This window comes from Jaculus jaculus, chromosome 4, assembly GCF_020740685.1.
Source record: "Jaculus jaculus isolate mJacJac1 chromosome 4, mJacJac1.mat.Y.cur, whole genome shotgun sequence".
Classification (NCBI taxonomy): domain Eukaryota; kingdom Metazoa; phylum Chordata; class Mammalia; order Rodentia; family Dipodidae; genus Jaculus; species Jaculus jaculus.
Genome location: NC_059105.1, coordinates 33,327,785 through 33,349,029, shown reverse-complemented (window position 1 = coordinate 33,349,029; position 21,245 = coordinate 33,327,785). Strand labels below are relative to the sequence as shown.

At 39.9% G+C, this 21,245-nt stretch overlaps 1 protein-coding gene across 3 annotated transcripts in view; it reads left to right on the top strand.

The window, feature by feature from the left end:
- Window positions 1–21,245, top strand: part of Adam23 (ADAM metallopeptidase domain 23) — a 165,466-nt gene that overhangs the window by 109,655 nt on the left and 34,566 nt on the right. For all 3 annotated transcript variants that reach the window (XM_045147780.1, XM_045147781.1, XM_045147782.1), the window contains exons 11-18: window positions 1,650–1,813; window positions 2,948–3,032; window positions 4,101–4,191; window positions 6,713–6,761; window positions 8,970–9,069; window positions 11,665–11,736; window positions 12,420–12,509; window positions 13,729–13,809. In XM_045147780.1, the coding sequence (XP_045003715.1) occupies window positions 1,650–1,813; window positions 2,948–3,032; window positions 4,101–4,191; window positions 6,713–6,761; window positions 8,970–9,069; window positions 11,665–11,736; window positions 12,420–12,509; window positions 13,729–13,809 (732 nt within the window). The remainder of the gene's footprint in view (window positions 1–1,649; window positions 1,814–2,947; window positions 3,033–4,100; window positions 4,192–6,712; window positions 6,762–8,969; window positions 9,070–11,664; window positions 11,737–12,419; window positions 12,510–13,728; window positions 13,810–21,245) is intronic.

Here is a 21,245-nt window from a genome sequence, read left to right as displayed (position 1 = left end):
AGGAAGTAGATTAATACTCTTTATTTTAAAAGGCGTATATTTGCTATCTTAGTTTTCCTATAGTGTAATATTTCAGACTTTATTCCTAGTTGACAGACTCAGGTGTCATAGACACATAAATCTAATCTGATAAATTGTACACCTCCTTCAGAACTCAACAACTCTTTACTATGGTTATATTTTTCCTTCTGTCATTTTCTGAGTTACGAAGAATGGTGGTTAAGATTTTCTTCTTGCTTCCTGCCTTAGGTAGAAACTGCATGCATTGAAATATTATGCATTATTTTCCAATAAATAATTCAATCTGATGAGCATAAATTAAATATAACATGCTACTTTACATATTCTAATATGAAGTAGTATTTTGTTAAGCCAAATATATTTTTATCTGGTATTTATTGTATGGTTCCTCTTAGCTGTACAAAAAAAAAATCACCCACCTTTTAATAAATTGCCAAGCATCTGAATATTTCCACCAAGAAGCTCCTTCTTTTCTGCCTTCTAAACAGCCCCAAACCACCGGTCATGTAAATATTCATAACATATTTATGCATCTAGCGTATGTTATGTGCCTGGTAGGCACAGCTGAGCAAATTGTAATGAGTTGATGTGCATAGAATATGTAATATAAAATTAAGATTGAACCCCTGAGTGCCAGTTTACATCTGCTTTATTGCTTTTCTTTAATTTCACCTCTTGTCAATCTGCTCAGAGGAAAGCTATAACTGAATATGCAAAATAGAATCTTAAACACATCTTTTCCTGTGCAGAAGCTATTTATTTGGTAGCATCCCTGTGTTAATCATTTCAACATGATTGAATAGAATCATAGTTTGCTAAGCTTAATTTCTATTTTGTCATCGTATATGGTTTTGGAGCAGTCCGCTTATTTTAAAAAGATAAGACATGTAACTCTCTTCCATATAAAACTTTAGTATGATGATAATCCTTATTCCATGTACTCAAAGACCATTAATTAGTTGGAAAGCAGGGCAAAATGGCAGCAGTCACTTATGTTGCTTAATTGTGTGGATTATTTAGTTGTTTGGCTCAAAGTAGAGAATGAGCGGAAGAGTCACATCGTAAAGATGAGTGGCTCTGTGGTGAGGGTGAGGTCGATTGGTGACACAAATTTACTCTTTTCCCTTTTGGCCGCAGGTCCATGATTCTCTCCCGGAGTTAGTATAGAACATGGCAAGCCAGCCATATTGTTTGGTGAATGGTCTTAGTCTTGCCAGAATACCTGGTTGTCTTGCGTGAGAGCCACTATGTCAAGCTCCAACCTCTTACCCCCTATAAGGTTGCTTTTCTGGACCCTGTCATTGGTTTAAGTGCTGACTTGCAAGTCTTAAAATCCCTGCTGTGTATTCCCTCATAAGATGCCAGACTGCTCAAGTTGCTGATGTGGGGTGGACATAATCTCCGAAGAGAGTAGATGACATGAGACCAAATTGTCTGATTTCTTTTCTTTAGTTTTGCTCTTGGAAAAAAAAAAAAAGAAAGGATAAGCAGATTCTTTATGATGAGCTAATTCTGACCCCATGTTCTCTCACCTCCCCCTTCCTGTCCTTCCGCTGACTCTGACTCACTGATCGTGCATGTTTGACCCAGTGTTTTCCTCCTGCGCCTGTCCTGTTGTATACCCTCAGATTTACAAGGAGCAGCTCAATACCAGGGTTGTCCTGGTGGCTGTAGAGACCTGGACTGAGAAGGATCACATTGACATCACCACCAACCCGGTACAGACGCTGCACGAGTTCTCCCAGTACCGACAGCGGATCAAGCAGCACGCCGATGCTGTGCACCTCATCTCGTGTGTACTTCCGTAGGCTTTGGCGGCACTTTGGGTGGGACCTTTGTCTTTACTCCCTTCTGGTGACAGCTAAGTAACATATTGGGGAATGGTGACATGGAGAAGGTTGGTGTTGATGCTTGTCCCTGTCATCGGGGTAGAATTCCCATGCTGGGATGTTGCTGGTTCCCTGGTTATGACTCTACCGTCAAAGCACAGAGCTGGTGCTGCAGCCTCCATTATGGGAATGTCAGGCATGGGAAGGACAGGAGGGCTCTCCTTCCTTCCAGAGGAACCAATGCCCTGTAAAGCAGATTTCTTGAAAGCTTGCATGTGTCAACTTCACACGAGTTATTTGCTGGCACTTAGTCACCTGGCCACACCTAATTGTAAAGAAGTCTAGGAAATCTCTTTATAGAACAGCTATTGAAAACAATAGCATTTCTGACTAAGGAATAAAGGGAGACTATACTTTCTTTCTTGTTATGACAAGCTGGTCCCTTTCACTACTCATGGCAAAGCTGTTTTCAGACATTCTTCCTTGGTTCTGTCCTGGAATCAAACCAACTCAAATAATTCTTCCTTCCTTCTCATAGTTACCTAGTTACCCTTTAGTTTTTTCTCTCTCAACTTCATCAATTTAAAATAATCAGCAATACTTAAAAATTCTTTTTGTTTATTTTTATTTATTTGAAAGTGACAGAAAAAGGGGGGGAGAGAGAGAGAGAGAGAGAGACTGGGCATGCCAGGGTCTCCAGCCACTGCTAACGAACTGCAGATGCGTGCGCCCCCTTGTGCATCTGGCTAACAAACATGGGTCTTGGGGAATTGAGACTCCATCAGGAGTCCTTAGCCCTCACGGGCAAGCGCAAACCACTAAGCCATCTCTCCAGCCCATCAGCAATGTTTTTATAACTACTAGATGTTTGTAAGTAGAAAAAAAAAACTCAGCAGCTGTGATTTGTTGGCTCTTGTGTCCTCAGTTCCTGTGCTAGATATGTTGGTGCTCAGTGGATGCTTGGGCAACAGAAAGTATTTAACATCCATTTAAAGTGTTTCAAATACTGTTAGAGGGCACTTTTCAGGCTGTTCAGTGTGGGCGAGTTTGGGGAAAGTTTTCATGCTGGTTTTCTAATAAAACTTTGTTTTCTTAAGGCGCGTGACATTCTACTACAAGAGGAGCAGTCTGAGTTACTTTGGAGGTGTCTGTTCTCGCATAAGAGGGGTTGGTGTGAATGAGGTAAGTTTCTAGTTTTCCTTAAGTAGAGCTCTATGTGCATCGGATCTCTTTTGTCCTTAAGGCCTAGTTTACAGCTTTTCTCATGTGTGGTTTGAATGATGACTTTGCATGAGAGGCTTAGGTTAGCAAATAGAACTCAGAGTGTTCTGTGAGTTCATAATGATATCTTTGGGTATCATAATGATAGTTCTGCACATTTACCAAGTTAAGCTAAAAATTGGCTCTGAGATTTTTAGCTTGTATGGATTGGGTGTTAGGTTTTTATGAGTTTATTAATCCTTTCCCTATGTTTGTTTAATAGTTTTAATGTTGTTTTTGCTCCTACTAGAATTAATTTGTTTAAATCAAAGCATTTATAAAGTGTATATATTTGTTCTCCCTGTGTATTTTTTTTATCCCTGGCCTTCTACATTCTTTAGAATGCGATGAAATAAATATTTCCCTAATATTACTGTTTAAACCCTACTAGCTTTTTTTTTTGTGGGGGGGGGCAGGTTCAAAGTAGTCTTGCTATAGCCCAGTCTGACCTGGAGTTGGTCTCAGGGTGGTCTCGAACTCATGATGCTCCTCCTGCCTCTGCCTCCTCAGTGCTGGGATTAAAGCTTATGTGCAACCATGTCCGACACTAGCTTTTTTTTTTTTTTTTTAATGAAGGAAATGCTTAGTTCACAAAAGCACCCAGAAAGCCTATAAGACTGTTAATACTAGAATGTGTTTCTCTGGGAAATTCTAACAGCTACCATCAGTGGGGGACCTTTCTTGGTGTATTTATACTGGGTTGAGTATATGTTTGGTTTATTAGGATTTGAGTTGGAACATAGACTTTGTGACATATTTTTATGTGTCTATGTAAAAGCTTCATGCTTAAGAGAGATGACTACAGAGGAAAAGAGGCTTTCTGCTTCTTGGGCCCCATTGCAAGGAAGAAGTGATAACATATACCATCTTTAGATGTTGTGAGGCTCTATGTAGGGAACTGAGATGATATGTGATGACAATTAAGAAATAGTAACTAGCTTTGTGCACTCTCTCAAATGTTTCCCACACACTTCCAACTCTGAAAAACAGTATGGTCTTCCAATGGCAGTGGCACAAGTATTATCGCAGAGCCTGGCTCAAAACCTTGGAATCCAATGGGAACCTTCTAGCAGAAAGCCAAGTATGTACTCCAGTTCATGTGTCATTCTGTCTGTGTAATATATGTGTACTTGTTAAATACTTTTCATTCCCAAGTCACGGTCATTTATTATAGTACATTTCTGTCCTCCAAAAAATCAAGCCACTTGAGGTAATTACTAAACTATGAGTGTTGAATACATATCATTTCAAAATCAATAAAATCGTGCCAAGTTTCTCAGGATGGGAGTTAGCTCTTTCTAACGTTGCAGGACAGTAGGTTTAGGGGTGGCGAATACTTCTCTGCTATGTTCTAACCAGTTGAGTATAGACACAAAATGAGCCACATCAGGATAGCTGGAGAAGGCTTGCCCAGACAGAGCTTGCTTTTGGCCTTTTAGGCTAGGTGGGAGAGGACGGAATTGTCTTCTGGAGCAGAAGTAGGCGCACGAAGGAATACACACAAGGCCACAAGTGCTATGCAGCACAAATGCCCGATGAATGATTATTGGTGTCACAGTCTTCATTGATCAAATGAGAGATGGAAGGATAGGGCTAATTTGTTCAGTAGGCAAAATGTCAAGGGTCCATCACAATTTGTGAGGGCCATGGAAATATCTAATATCTGTTAAAATCAGGGCAAAGTCAAACCTGATTTATGTTCCTCTTTATATCAGCACAATAGTCAAATATTGTCCTTTATCCTTTTTCTTTAAATGAAAGTATTTTTAGGCTGGTTTTATTTTTATTGAGCAGCATAGTTTGACATGCAATAAGTTGATATATTTAAAGTAAGCAATTTGATGAAGTTCTTAGGATTTGCAGGCAAGTGCCTTAACCATTAAGCCATCTCTCCAGCCCAGATACTATTTTAACACATTCTTTTATGGCAGAAGGCAGAACAACATGATGAAATCCTATGAAAGGAAGACCAATATGCTCACTAATACTAATAACTGAATTAGAACTTCTGTTGAAGTCTTTTCTCTGCTGAAAATGAAAGAACTAGAAGTTAAGATCTCCCATCCAATCCTGACTTCCCCAAAGAAGAAAAGGAAGCATTTATCTTAGCATTATCCTGTATTTATACGTTTTAGGTAGTTGATGCACACTAGTGTGGGAAAAGGCAAAACATATATCCATGAACATCTTGGTTCTCGTAGTGGGCACATTAATGATCAGGTTTGCAGTAATTCTGAGAGTTTGGAGGAATTTTTGCAAATCCTCACAAAGTTTCATATTCTAATTCCTTGCTCAGAGTACATGCTCTCTTTTTTCTCATTTTTTTTTTATTTATTTGAGAGCTACAGAGAGAGAGAGAGAGAGAGAGAGAGAGAGAGAGAGAGAGAGAGAGAGAGAAAAAGAGAATGGGGGCGCCAGGGCCTCCAGCCACTGCAAACAAACTCCAGACGCATGCACCCCCTTGTGCATCTGGCTAACGTGGGTCCTGGGGAATCCAGCCTCAAAACAGGTCCTTAGGCTTCACAGGCAAGCGCTTAACTGCTAAGCCATCTCTCCAGCCCAGTATGTGCTTTCTTTAAAAAAGTGCACCCGCTACACTAAAACTTTGTTAGCTGGTACAGATCCCGATTAATGGGAAAGGAATGTCACTAGGCTTATGTGCTTGTTTGAAGACCCTGCATGCCAGTGCTGGCGCCAGAGAGACATCACTGGATTGGGTACTGCATTCATGTGGGGCAAGAGCTGATTCCTAGTGTCTGCCTTAGTTTCATCCTTCTAAATCTCTATTCCTGTGTGAATTGTTCATTCAGATAGCTATTCCATTAGTTCTAGATTTTGTGTTTTAAAAAACTTCATGTGGAAGTCTTTGTTTAAAAATACATTTATCTATGATAGAAAATAGAAAACATATAAAAAGAAGAACCCATTATTACATCAGTGTGTCACTCCTGGTATGCTTATAATGGTTATTTGAGTGATTATTCTCATTTTAGATTGCTCTCCTTTATGAAACCATTTGGCTCACTGTTCTCCAAGTCTCTGGCTTACCCTGGCATTGAGTTCAGCAAATGTGTTCTCTAACTTCCAGTGCACTGCTTGGAGGCCTTCCGTGACAATGAACGAGTCGCGTTCACAGAGAACGCCAGGCACACCATCACATGTGAGCCCCAGGGCCATTCTGGGAGATGCAAAGAGAGATGTCGCTCCCATGTTAGAAACAGAAACACACACCCAAGAAATGCTAATTCACATGCCTAGGAGACTTTTCCATATAGTAGAATCCGTAGACTAGAATCCAGGTTTTCCTATTTCCAGACCAGCGTACTTCTTACTGAACTTTGGAAAGGGGAACCCAATTGAGCTTTGAGCATTACAGAAGTGAGGACAGGCACAGTGTTTCTCTGGAAGCAACCTGTCCTTCTGGAATAGATAAGGAACTATTTATTGACTTAAAGGAAATGAATTTTGTTCTCTTCACATTGCCTATATATTTCACATGCAATTGCTATTAAAGAATTTTTTTTAAGGAACTGTAGTGCAAGTTGAAGGTGTGACTTTTGTTTCCTCTTCTCCTTGGTGCTTTTATTGTCTCACTGGACTAGAATGTTACTGCACAGAATCTTGGGGTGGCTGCATCATGGAGGAAACAGGGTGAGTTTGTATCGCATAGGCTTTTGATGTATGTCCTTTGCCAAAATTGCTGCATAAATTAGAGACACAAGCTCTTGGGTACTGGTCTTTTAGACTAAGTGCTTAGTTTAAATTTAATAATTAATGGCCTGATATTTAGAAGCTGACAGTGCTAATTCACTTCATATTTTAATTTTTTATTTAAGGTTGGTGATAAAAGTAAAATGTATTACCTCCTTCTATCTATTAACCCTTAAGGCAAGCACATGCCTAAAAGCTTCTGAGTTTAAGGGAGGCATTAATGTTTTAGTACACTTAGAATAAAAGCTGCTGTCTACCTGAAGCACTCAGTGAAAATCAATTTGGTTATCAATTTACATTTTAAGGAACTCATAAATATGTTTGTGGTAATGAAAAATTCTATATGCTGCTCACAGAGTCAACAAAACTTTTTAATTATCAGATTTCTTGTGCCTAAAGTAGTGAGCATTCTTGTAGTAGACAAACACACCCGCAGATTGCTTCTCTTTTCTCTGTGGAAGTTTTGGGAACCAGAGCAGCTGCTCCACAGCTTCAGTGAACTGAGGCACCACTGACCTTCCAAAGAGAGCCGTGTCCACGCGAGCCATTGCCCCAAGGCCTCCACCGTGCAGCCTACTCCCAGCAGGGGAGAGAGGTCTCCTTGCACGTGGGTCTCCTTGCTGCTTCTGCTCATGCCAGACACCTGTACATTGTCAGTTTCTGATTCTGCCCCTGCCCTTCTGAATCCCATTGTCAGTCACTCATTTGCAGAGGGCCTCTTTTTTTCCTTCCACCTGACCCTGGGAAAAAGAAGATCTGTACAGTTAGCCATTATCCCTAAGGCTTCAGAACATATTCCTGTAAAAGCAGCCTACTACCTTTGAAGCAATTCCCTTCTCTGGCCACGTGACTATCACCTTACACTTGAGTCATGGATGGTCACGATGTGTACACGGGCTTCATGGCTGCTATAGGAAGATAGCATCATTTACAATATTGGTTTTATATGGACATGTTTATGGCTTTTAAACTCAATTTCTAAATGAGATTTTTGGATTGACTAGTCATAGTATGTAATAAACCATTTATTTATTAAAGTTATTATACATTTTTCTGAAGAATGTACTTTATAATATACCTTTGGTAATAGGTCACTAACAATAATGGTGGGTTTTACTTACTTCCATGAAATACCTTCATAACTCATAATGCATAAAACTCTTGTATTATATCCTAGAAGGATCTCCCAAATTGTGGACATTCCTGAGGAAGCCATGTGTGTGGTTTAGTTTCACCTTGACCTTGTGTGTATATTGATCATTTGTGTCATATTACCCTGTGTACTGATAGAACAGTATTAATTTGATTAACTCACAGGCTTGTATTCATCTTGTATTCTTGTTACGTCATGAGTATTTCCCAGTAGTATTTTTTTTTACCATGAAAAAAATAAGGACTTCTTGTTCACAGGAATATTCCCTAGTTCTTTGTTCATTGTGGACATATACACTGGCAGCATATTTGAGTATGAAGGCCCAGCATATCTCCTTAGGGTTTCCTCATAGTCCTGAATTTTGGATTTTAACAGCTGAATTACAGTATTTTTTAAATAAATTTACCCTTCCAACTTCCTCCTCTATAATAAAGTCTATTAGACTCAAGAATTCCTTTTATTCAGAATAGATTAAAAATGTGTTTGTCTATATTGAGACACAGTAAATAAAAAATAATCACACTTCAAAATATAGCCTATATGGTGAGATAGTGAGATTTTATTTTTTTCCCCAAGGTAGGGTCTCACTGTGGCTCAGGCTGACCTGGAATTCACTCTGTAGTCTCAGGGCGGCCTCAAACTGACAGTAATCCTCCTACCTCTGCCTCTTGGGTGCTGGGATTAAAGGCATGCGCCACCATGCCCGTTTATAGTGAGCCTTTTAAGTAGCGTGCTTCTAGACAGGTTTTTGCGAGGCTTGGCTACTGAGGAGGCTACAAGCAAGTCTGTAGTTAAGTGATTATCTTTGTATTTCTATCTTTTATAAACTTCATCCTGCTAACTTAGCAATTTAAATGTAAGTGTCTTGTCAAAACTTTTGTAAATTCGTCTAGATTGAGAATGAACGTTTTTGTTCTAATTCATGGGTTTTAATTTTCTCCTCTAATGATTGTTTTCGTTAACTTATTCACATAAATGGTTCTTTGCTTCTTCAGGGTATCTCATTCACGGAAGTTCTCAAAGTGCAGCATTTTGGAATACAGAGACTTTTTACAGAGAGGAGGCGGAGCCTGTCTTTTTAATAGGCCTACAAAGGTTAGTCACTTGGAAAGTGAAATTATTTCTCTTATGTTTAACTGTGGAGCAGGGCCAAATAGCATACATTCATCTCACAAAGTAGGTTTCCCATGAGTTAGAGTAATATGTAGCTATAATCTGGGTATAGCAGTGCATAGTGGTAATCTCAGAACTCAGGAGGCTGAGGTAGAAGGACTGTGAGTGAGGGGCTACATATTAGAAAACACATTTGATAGTAAAATTCTCCTGCACCAAAAATCTTCACTTATCCCTCATGGAGTGAATATTTGCAAGTTTTCTTGCAGAAGCATGAATGTGTTTGATCATAGGGTATGCCCGAGGCCTCTTGACTTCCAACATGATCAGCCATCATACTCTTCTAAAATCCAGCAAATTCACTGCCTCCAAAAGCATTTAATATGGTCCTGTGATCCCTTAGTGCAGAAATAAAGTTACCCAACATACAAAAAGACAAGACTGTTACTCATTGCAGATGGCATAGAAATTCCATTATAGCAAACCATAGTTCCTATAAAATAAACCTCATAGAAATATAGAAAATGTTCAGTGCTCTGCAAATTAAGAGAGAAGTGAAATTGTGCTAACCTTTTCTGAAAAAAAAAAGAGAAAGAAATCAGTGACTAATGTGAATAACTGATAGAACAATTTATCCCACCTCCACAACGGAGTGATACTGGTGGAGTTAGGGTAAGTTGATGTCTGACATCTGTATAAAATCTCAGCAAAGCTCTGGAAAAGAAACAGGACTTTTAAAACTTTTTAGAATACATAAATTTTTTATTTACAGAGAAAGAGAGAGGGAATGAGGATGAGGATGAGAATGAGAATGAGAATGAGAATGAATAGGCATGCCAGGGCTTCTTGCCACTGCAAGTGAACTCCAGACACATGCACAGGACTTCCTGAGTGACCTTGTATCATTAAAATAGGCCACCTATCTTCAGTGATCTCAGTGCACCAGAAACTTGAAAGCTTCAGAGCTTTGGGAATGGATGAAATCCATAATAAAGAGCTAATGTGAGCTGCTGGCATTTTGTGATTTCAATATACATGGTCATTTTATCTACCTTGTAGCTACCAGCTAAGTATAAGCATTGTGCTTAAGGAAACAACACTCACTTGTTTGGGAAGATTAAAGTTCCTAGTGTATGCATAAAAATCCATCATTGCTGCTCTCAAATTACCTGTGAGTAGGAAGAAAATTATTCAAGTAACTTGGGAATTTAATAAAAATAACTGTGTATGCATATTCAATTTCAGAAGTTAGTAAATACAGAATCATTTCTTTAAAAAAACTACCAACTACAAGGCTAAAAAATATCTTGTGGATTTCAGTGGAATAGTGGGTATGCAGCTATCAAAGAGCTAGTTATTCCTCCGATGTGCTTACAGTCAATAAATTCATGCCAGTGCACATGTTAATTGTCACTTTCATTGATATGTGTAGTGGCTACACTTTAGGAATTATCCAAGTGGCCATGGTTCCTATCAGGTTTGAAACAGCGTCCCAACTGAAGGAGAAGGAGCCTAAAAATGATACCAAGTGTTGGTCATGTTCTAGCTGGCCTGGTCCTTTCCCATTTTCTCACCGCTACTTATCAAAATACCACAGAGATCAGGGCCACTGAGCCCCTACTCCTAGGCTTTAAATTTGCCCCTGCCTCTCAAGATAGTTTTTCCTCCTGGAAGTAAAAGGAGGACCAGGTCCCTCTTGTATGTATTTGGTGGGAGGTAACTTTTGCTCAGAGCTTATGAAACTGCCAGGGACACTTCCCCTGTCTCCCTCTCCTGTCCAAGGCCTCAAGTATTAGTGCTGGGGTATGTCTTCACCCAGGGGTGGCGATCATGCCCTGGGAAAACCTACCTCCTGTTATAGGAAATAGACACATTTGTCATAAGTAAGCAGCTGCCTCCACAGTTGGTTTACAGTATTGTTTATCAAGAAGCATGTTCTTGGCATGTGGAGGGTAGATTATTCTAGAAATTTTACTCTTCTATGGATGTAGCAATGATTGAGAGACGTTTGTGTATCCATGTATACCTTCACATTTTACTTAAATATTTCAGACAAGGAAGCTTTCTTTTCAATGACAGTGATGGTCTTGAATTTCTCACAACAACCTGTTTCCTATGTTTATTTGCATTTACTTGATTGCATATATTACAATTGGCTATATCTGAAATATATTTATCTTTTTGGCAATTATTTTTTTGTCTTCTCAGCTGCCTTGACACAGGTCAGCAGGTTAGATATCCACAAGTCTCATTAACAATGCATTTTAGCTCCATTAGCAAACATGGAGAACGATCTATTTCTCTTGACAGCTTAGCCACATGAAAGGGAGGGCCATCTGCGTTGCTCACCACCACCGAAATCCCAAGACATCACATCGCCCCTTTTCAGATATGTTTCTGGAAGTGTCATTAGTGAGTGAACAGTATTTCTCACACCACAATCACAAGATGCCAGAACAACAGGCCACAGAAGAGTCACATGATAGCTGCTGATAGGGCCATATACATGCCAGGTTGGTGTATAATTTTGTGTGATAAACTAATATATTTTTCTTTTCCCTCCTCAATCTCTTTCAGCTATTTGAGCCCACAGAATGTGGAAATGGCTATGTAGAACCTGGGGAGGAATGTGATTGTGGTTTCCATGTGGTAGGTATAAGAGACTTTCTCCACCTTCAGTCCAGCTCTTCCTCAGAGCTAATGAGAATAGCATTAGTGAGAGGCCATGCTACCATTGCCCATGGCCTCACTGCCTTCCACCCACTTTTACTGATCTTTCTGATCAATGCTTCATCCCAGCTCACACACATTAGTTATGTCTTTATGATCTTGTCTGGAAAGTCTAATGGATTGGTCTAGTCAAATTCCCAATCTCTTAAAAATTCATAGTTCATATTCATTGTGGGCAAATATACCAAACCATGAACATTTACCCATGTTCTACGTTATTTTTGTCTTTTATAAAACTAAACTGGTGTTTAGATTGTTAACAGAGCCAACTGGAGGCGGGAGTGCGTGCTAAAAACAAGATCAGACTCTTTGATCTGGAAGCCCTTTCACCAGAGATCAGTCTGCTGAGAGAAGTGGCAGAAGCAGTCCAATAATGTTTAAGGGAATTAATTCCTTCCCAAAATGTTTGTTTACTGTTGCTTATGTAAATCTAGTCACTTGCATGATGCATTAGTGTTTAAAGTGATTAATTCCTTCCTGAAAGGTCTGCGTGCTGTTATTTACATAAACCTAGTCATTTGAATGATGCATAAGCTATGTGTGGAGGGAATGTTGAGTGCATAGCCGTGGGGTTCTTAACTTACATGGAATATTTTCTCTAGGAATGCTATGGATTGTGTTGTAAGAAATGCTCACTCTCCAACGGGGCCCACTGCAGTGATGGTCCGTGCTGTAACAGTACATCGTGCCTTGTAAGTTCTCTGATACTTTTATTTTCTTTTCTAATCAGCAAATCAGCCAAATATCTCAGAATGCTTGTTGAGGCCCTGTAAGACTTGTTACAAATTTATGCATATTTACTTGGTAATTTTGTAGAATAGATAATTCCACCTGGCTTTTGTGGGTCATACTATTCACTGTTTCTGGTTTTCATTATCTGCTATCCTCCAAAGCCCCCTCAAGGGAGTATACCCATAGTTTCCAAAATAAACCCTGAGATGTCCTACTAACACAGATGAAAATCAAATTAAGTTGTTGAATGGAAAAGGTACAATTTCTTTGGCTTTTTAAAAATAATATGTCCTACTTAGTGCTCACATTTTCTCACTTAGCTTTTAAAATCCATGAAGATAGAATGATGTGTGATCGTGTGTGCATGGCACAGTTTGTGTGAGTGGGCCGTATTCCACATGCATTGACCTACCAGTTACTTTTGAAAGGTCATTTTAATATTCTTTTTTTTTTTTCACTTACCAGACCTGTGATATCCCTGAAAATTGTGAAATTACATTACTTTATTACTTTTTGAATATCAAGGGAGGTTATCCAGTATCATATTCCAGAAGATTCTAGCTTAGTTTATACTTGCTCCACATCACCTATAAGATAATAAATTGCTTGAGGCCAATGGGCCTTTCTTCATTGTGATTTTTATTGTGTATCTTTGGCTAAAGCAAGATTGACATCCAAGCTCAAGGATAAGTTAGTGAAGGTTGTATATGTATGTCAGTATTTCAGAGAAATCTTTTTTTTTTTTTTTCAAGGTAGGGACTCACTCTAGCTCAGGCTGACCTGGAATTCACTCTTTAGTCTCAGACTGGCCTCAGATTCATGGCAATCCTCCTACCTCTTCCTCCCAAGTGTTAGGATTAAAGGTATTTGTCACCATGCCTGGCTTAGAGAAATCTTAAATGTTTATATGAAGTGTTTTGTTCCGTTTTAAGGCAAACCAGTGTTTCTTCTTTTCATAGCTGATCATATTCTTTTGAAATGTGAGCACTTGGTGACTTTTTCAATGGTCATCTTTAGTGTAAAAGAGGCATCTGAGTTTCTATCCTGCAACTATTTTAGTAATTTATAAGATCAGGTTGATGATGACAATGGGGAAGTCTAAAGACTGTTGGTAAATGGAAGAAGACTGTTTGGAATATTAATTGATATCAGCTCCTGATACTGGGTTTTGATTTGCAGTTTCAGCCACGAGGATATGAATGTCGGGATGCTGTGAATGGGTGTGACATTACTGAATATTGCACTGGAGACTCTGGCCAGGTATGGCAAACTCTGTTTTAGGTAATATATTATATGATCCATATTTTAAAACTTTCAGTATGTAGTACATGTGTGGGCTTGCTTTGATTTTTTTGCTTTGTTTTCTAGTTCTAATTTTTCATCATACTCTTACTTTAGAAAAGTTTGGTGTATGATTTTTGGATCTGCATATTTTAAATTTATTTCATTTTATTTATTTTGAGAGAGAGAGAGAGAGAATATGGGTGTGCCATGGTTTCCAGTCACTGCCAATGAACTCGACTCATGTGCCACCTTGTGCATCTGGCTTATGTGGGTACTATGAAATTGAACCTGGGCCTTAGGGTTAATAAGCAAGTACCTTATCCACGAAGCCATCTCTCCAGCCCAAATATTTATTTTATTTTATTAGGATCTGCATGTTTTTTAATTTGTAAATTCCCTTCCATAAATAGTTATCTTTATATGACTTATACTCAACTACTTGATTTTCCCCCTGGGTCTCAACATCTTCAGCAGAACCTTCCCATCAGGTAGGGGCCACCACATGTGTCTTCCTGGAGGAGGAGACAATGGAGAGAGAGAGAGAGACAAATAACAAGCATAGAACTTTGGCTTCCTCAAACAGTGGACTAGAAGAAAGCTGGGCTGGAGGATGTAGAGAAGGTTGGCATAGGGTCTCAGGACTTAGGCGCGCAGGGACTTGTAGGCTATGGTCAAGATTCTACCTTCTTTGTATTATGCCTCAAAAGCATTTTCCTCTATTGTACTAGTATGCAGTTCTTATAAATACCCATTTATAAAGAAGTGCGTGTGTGTGTGTGTGTGTGTGTGTGTGTGTGTGTGTGTGTGTTATTTTCATGTGTGTGGATGGGTGCAGGTGTGTGTGTTGCATGCCAGAGGATAACTTCGGTGTTGTTTATCAGGTATCTTTCATCTCATTTTGAGACAAGGTCTCTCATTAGCCTGAAACTAGCCAATAAGGGTAGAGAATAAGCCCCGGAATCCACTTGTCTCCACCTCCCCAGCACAGAGTATGCGGCCATTGTCTATCATGTCCATCTTTTTTACATGGGTTTTGAGGATCAAACTCAGGTCCTCATGCTTGTGAGAGAAGCACTTTAGTGATGGAGCTGTCGCTTCAGCCCTAAATCTCTTTTCTCATGATTGTATGAGAATATATTATACGGACTTTATCAGTTGATTTGTTTATGTGTGCATGTGTGTGAGGGCATGTGTGTGCATATGGAGGTCAGAGGTCAACCTCTGGTGTTGGTCCTCATCGTCCACCTTGTTTGAGTCAGGGTCTCTTGTTTCACCTCTGTGTTCTCTTGACCTTTCAGGATTCTTCTATCTCCCACTCTCTTCTTGCATAAGTGCCCTGAAATTACAGATGCATGCTACCATATCCAGCTTTATATGGGTTTTGGAGATTTGAACTCTGGTCCTCATGCTTGAGTAACAAGTACTTTATCTGCTACTCCATCTCCAAAGCCCTAAGTGGGTCTCTTAATGGATTCTCGTTTTAGTTGCAGCAAAAGATTATTGACAAAATTGGTTCCAGTATGACCTCTCCCTGCAGATGTAGCCCTTATAAGATGGATGGCCAAAGAAGCAGCGGAGAATGCATGAGTGACGTGAGGCCTTTGCTTTCCACCCACGTTAGACTTTCTGGTTTATAGTGTTTAATTATTCTTCATAGGCTTTTCAGTGAGTCATTTCAGTTTCCAGTGGTGGAAGTGAGTAAAAGGGCAGAGTGGTTGGAGTTACACTGTATTGCAATCATTGGAAGGAGACATTTGGAAAGAGAATGTTTCCTAATTAACTTTTTTGAAAAGTGTTACATACATATCTTTTGGTTATATTTATATATTCATAAACAGATACCTTTCATTTTTTTTCACATGATGACAGTGAATGAATTGTGGGTTTTTCTATTCATAAGTATATTGAAAATACTGAGGTACTATTTTACTGAGTTAGGGTGTTACTTTTGTAGAATTTTTTTTTGTTTGTTTTATTTGAAAGAGAGAGAGAGGAAGAGAAAGTGGCAGATACAAAGAAAGTGAGCATGCCAGGGCCTCCAGTTGCTGCAAAGACACATATGCACCACTTTGTGTTTCTGGCTTATGTTGGTCCTGGGGATTCTAACCGGAGTCCTTTGGCTTTACAGGGAAGTGCCTTAACTGCTAAGCCATCTCTCCAGCTCTAGAGTTATTTGTTTATTTATTTATTTAAGATGGATGGAGAGAGAGAGAGAGAGAGAGAGAGAAACAGATAGACACATAGAGGGAGAATGGGCACACCAGGACCTCCAGCCACTGCAAACGAACTCCAGATGTGTGTGCCACCTTGTGCATCTGGCTTACGTGGGGTCCTGGGGAATTGAACCAAGGTCCTTTGGCTTTTGCAGGCAAGTGCCTTAACCGTTAAGCCATCTCTCCAGCCCTAGAGTAATATTTTTGTGTGGATACTGATTGTGTATGGGATGTGTACATGTGTATATTCATGATCACATGTGTGGGCACAAATGCACATGTAAATATGTACATGTGCACATGGAGGCCAGGAGACAATACTGCCTGTCTCCCTCAGTTACTCTCCACCTTTCCTTCCCCCACCATTCGTTCTGAGGAGTGAACCCAGGGCCTGACACTTGCTCAGCACACACTCTACCACTGAGCTCAGCTCATAACCTAGCCCACTTTATTCTTTGAGACAAAGTCTTTCACTGAATTTGAACCTCACTCATTTGGCTAGTAGTCTAGTTGGCCAGCAAATCCCTGTAATCCCATCTTAGCCTATCCAGTGTTGAGATTGTAAGTGTGTACCACAATGTGCACAGCTTGCTTTCTTTCTTTTTTAACTTTTTATTTATAACCTCTATACATACAGATAGTGTTCTGTGATCATAGTCCCCTCCTCCCTCATGCATGGACTTAGGTGTCATGCTTGTGCAACGAGTACTTTACCAAATAAGCATCTCTCCAGGCCCCAGAATATTTTATATATATATTCAAAATATTTTATTTATTTATTTGACAGAAAGAGGGAGACAGACAGAGAAAGAATGGGTGCACCAGGGCCTCCAGCTACCGCAAACAAACTCCAGACACATGCACCACCTCGTACATCTGGCTGATTTGGGTCCTGGGGAATCAAACCTGGGTCCTTTGACTTTTCAGGCAAATGCCTTAACTTCTAAGCCATCCCTCCACCCATTTTTTAAAAATATCTATATGATATAGTCATAGTTCTTGGCATCCCATCCTTTTAGAAATACAGTTTTTCAGCTCCATCTTTAATTCCTGAATTTTCATTGAATTTTAAGGAATAAAGCTTTTAAAATGAGATTTATTGGGGCTAGAGAGATGGCTCAGCAGTTAAGGTACTTGCCTGCAAAGCCCAATGCCCCAGATTATATTCCCCATTGCCCATATAAAGCCAGATGCACAAAGTGGCACATGCATCTGAGTTTGTTTGCAGCTGCTGGGGGCCTTGGCATGCCTAATCTTTCTGTCTGTCCCTCTTTTCTTTATTTTTCTGTCTGCAAATAAAATATATTTTTAAACAATGAGGTTATTTGTTAAACCTCATATTCTATTGTCTAAGAAATAGATTTATTTTCTTTTTAGCACATGTGTCTAGGGTGAAAAAAATCATACTGCTAAATTAATTTCTCAGAGGCATGATAGAATGCTCTTTTGTTAATAACTTTATTTTTATGTGTGTGTGGTGTATACATGTGTGTTCATATGTGTGTGTTTGCGTGTGCATGTGGTGGTCAGAAGTTGACCTTGGGTAGCTTCCTCGACTGTCGTCCACTTGGTTTACTGAGGCAGGTATCTCAGTTATCTCAGGGTTTGCTGATTTAGCTGGTCTCGCTAGTCAGCTTGTTCCACAGATTCCCCATCTCGGCCTCTCAAGACTGGGGTTACAGGAGGATGCCATACCCACCCAGCGTGTACTTGGGTGCTGGGATCTGAACTCAGGGCCTCATGTTGACACAGAAAGCACTTTATCCAGTGTCATCTCCCCATACCCTCATTAATAATTTTTAAAACTTTGTCAAAATGATAAATAAGTTGATAGATGGAGTTAAAGTCTCTCAAAAATTTCTTCTACTTTTTTATACAGTGAAGTTTGAATTTGATACTACTAACTTGTGTGTGTGTGTGTGTGTGTGTGTGTGTGTGTGTGTGTGTGCATGCGTGCTCATGCATGTAAGTGTGGTTCTGTACATGTCACGGCATGCATGTGGAGGTCAGAGGACAGCTTCAGGCATCAGTCCCCACCTTCCATGTCTTTTGAGGCAGGATCTGTCATTGTTCACTGTTGGGTTTGCCAGACTCGCTGGCCTGTGAGGTTCCAGGGGACTCTCCTGTCCATGCCTCCCTTCTCACCATAGGTGCACTGGGATTGCAAACATTGACACTCTTGCATCCAACTTCACATGACTTCTGGGGATTTGAACTCAGGTACAATGCTTGTGTGGCAGGTGGTTTATTGACTGAACCATCTTCTCAACCCAATAATTAATAACTTAAAAAATAGAATCTCTGCATTTCTGAGAATCAGTGTGTCTATGGCAGTATAACTGTCTTTTTGTCTCCTCATGATTTTGCTTAATTATGATGTTAGCATTTACTGATATCCCTGATCTATGCTTTAAAGTCACCGATTATGGGCTGGAGAGATGGCTTAGCAGTTAAGGCACTTGCCTGGAAAGCCAAAGGACCTCGGTTCAATTCCCTAGGAACTACGTAAGCCAGATGCACAAGGTGGTACATGCGTCTGGAGTTTATTTGCAATGACTGGAAGACCTGGTGCACCCATTCTCTCTCTCTCTCTCTCTCTGCCTCTGTATTTCTCTCAAATAAATAAATATTAAAGTCACAGTTAATGACAGAATGATCAATACTTCTGCAGTTAGGAGAAATCCTTGGCAAGCAATACTAGGTGATACTGGGTAAAGATATTTGAAAACTATAGAAAGTGTTACTTCTATAGATCATTTATCTATAGAAGTTTAAAAAATATAGATAGATATCTATAGATAAGTTTTTAAAACATTGCACAGTTTTAAATAGACCCATTGAAGGTGTGTTAGGTGAGTCATCTTTCCCAATATAAAGCTAGGAGATGGAGTGACAGATAGACACAGAATCTAGAACTGTTCTCACAGGAACCTAGGTTTATGGTTTTCCTTTTCTGAATGACTTTACAGAACAAAAAAGCCCATATTTTGCCTGTTAACATATTAATGATAAGAACTGTTTCATTTACTTATTTTCTGAGTCATGGTCTCACTGTGTCAGCCATACTATCATGTAATTCATGATTTTCTTCTACAATAGTCTCCCAAAATGCTGGGGTTTTAGGTGTGCACTGCCTTTGATTAGCCTAAACTAAAAGCAGATTGACTAGAAATCGTACATATGGCCACAAGAGTCTATAATTGGGGCTTATTTTGGTCATTAAAGAATTGCCAAAGTTTGTTTTTCGTTCTTGAAACAGCACAAAATGAAATGTGAAAATTAATCCTAGACTCATCAGTGTTTATTCTGGGACTTTTTTTTTTCCCATTTCTGTTTATAGTGGTTGCATTAGTTTTAGAGTAAGTGAATAATTAATAACATCTGATTAATGAGATGATTGTGTTATGAGGGAATTCAGATAGATAGATGAAAGAGGCCATAGGAATTTCCATCTTCATGCAATTGGCCCCAGATTTCCAGGGTTTAGTGCCAGTAAGTGCCTCTCTGGAGTACTTGGCACCAGCTGGGATGCAAAGCTGAGGTCGTCCTGTAGCAGATGTAGAACTGCCTGGCATACGTTGGTATGAAGGCTGCATTCATTCTGCTGTCTTTCTGTGAGGGACTTGATAAATAGCCTGACGTGTGACGAGTAGCAAAACTTCCTTGTGTCTGTGTGGGCCGCCCAGTTACTTTCTTAGTCTGCTAGTGGTGATCAGGCACCTGCCATGTACCTGGTGTTGTGTTTGGTGCCAGGAAGGCAACTGGGAGCCGAACACAAAATCCTGCTAGCATCGGGCTCACATGAAAACAGGAACAACTGTAAACAAATAGGTAAAGTAAATTTGAATTGTCATTTGTTGATAAGGGCTATGGAGAAGGGAAAAATCAGGGATTTAGGGCACAGAAAATGCTAGCACAAGAGAAGAGGGAGTTGTGGTTTTAAAGAGCATGGCTAGAGAAAGCTTGCTGAGATGGGGATATTTGAAAAAGGCCCCCAAAGAAAGGACTGAGAAGCCCCTTAGAAACCAGTGGGGAGACTGAAAAGGAGAAAAAGGCCATGGTTGGCAGCTTGCCTGACATATCATGAAGCCTCACATTAGCCATGGGAGACAGCCAGAAATGATGTCAGAGATTTGGGGTGAGGCAGAGAGAAGCAGGAACTTGGAAAACCATTCAAGGTCACTGGAGCAGGAAGCTGGTGTGATCGAGTGTTTATGCTGTAAGGCAAAGGGAAGCAAGGCAGAGACAGAGGCTTTGGGTGGGAGCGCACACTCCCCGGGGGAAGTGGTGCTTCAGTCTGGAGCTGAGCTTAAACAGTGGAGATAGAGAGAGAGGTTAGATGGAGACATTTTGAGGTGAATCTAAGAGTATTTGTTGAGATACTGGATGGAGTATGAGGGACAAAAATTCAAATAGGGGCTGACTCTGAGGAGCAGGCGCTGAGGTCTGGTTTGGCACCTGACTCACCGGAGGGATAAAGGTCACTCACTGAGAAGGTGAAGAATGTGAAAGGACCTTGATGTGTATTGCTATCCTTCTCATTCATTATAACATACGTATTTTTTGACATGGCCATGTGTATATGATATGCATGTATGTATTTGTGTTTGTGTGTGATGACATGCATGTGTGTATGTATGGAGGCCAGAGGTCCATGTTGAGGGTCTTCCTCAATTGCTCTATGCCATTATTTTTAGATAGGGCCTCTTACTGAACCTGGAGCTCACCAATTTGGCTAGACTAGCTAGCCAGTGATCCCCATGAACACTCCTGTCTCAACCTCTCCTGTTCTGGGATTACAAGCATGTACCGCTGCAACCTCACTTTTACATAGGTGCTGGGGAAGTGAGCTCTGGTCTTGATGACTCCATGATAAGCATTTTAGCCACTGAACCATCTTCTTAGCTCACACATGTATCATTTTCTTTCATATTTGCTTTCTACTTTGTGGCCGGCCTTTGATTTGACCTCTTTCCCACTCTCTTAAATGTGTGAGAGGCTTAACTTAACTTACTCTGGGAAATTTCCCAGGAAAATGAAATATATGTAAAAATCACATGATAAATGAATTGGTGAGAAGAAACATCTGTCATGTCACAGATTATTCCAGTAACAAAGTCTGTGGTTTGGGAGCTCAGAAATATGGTGATATAGCACTTATATTGCAAAAACCTCTCCATTTCTCTCTTACTCTCTTTC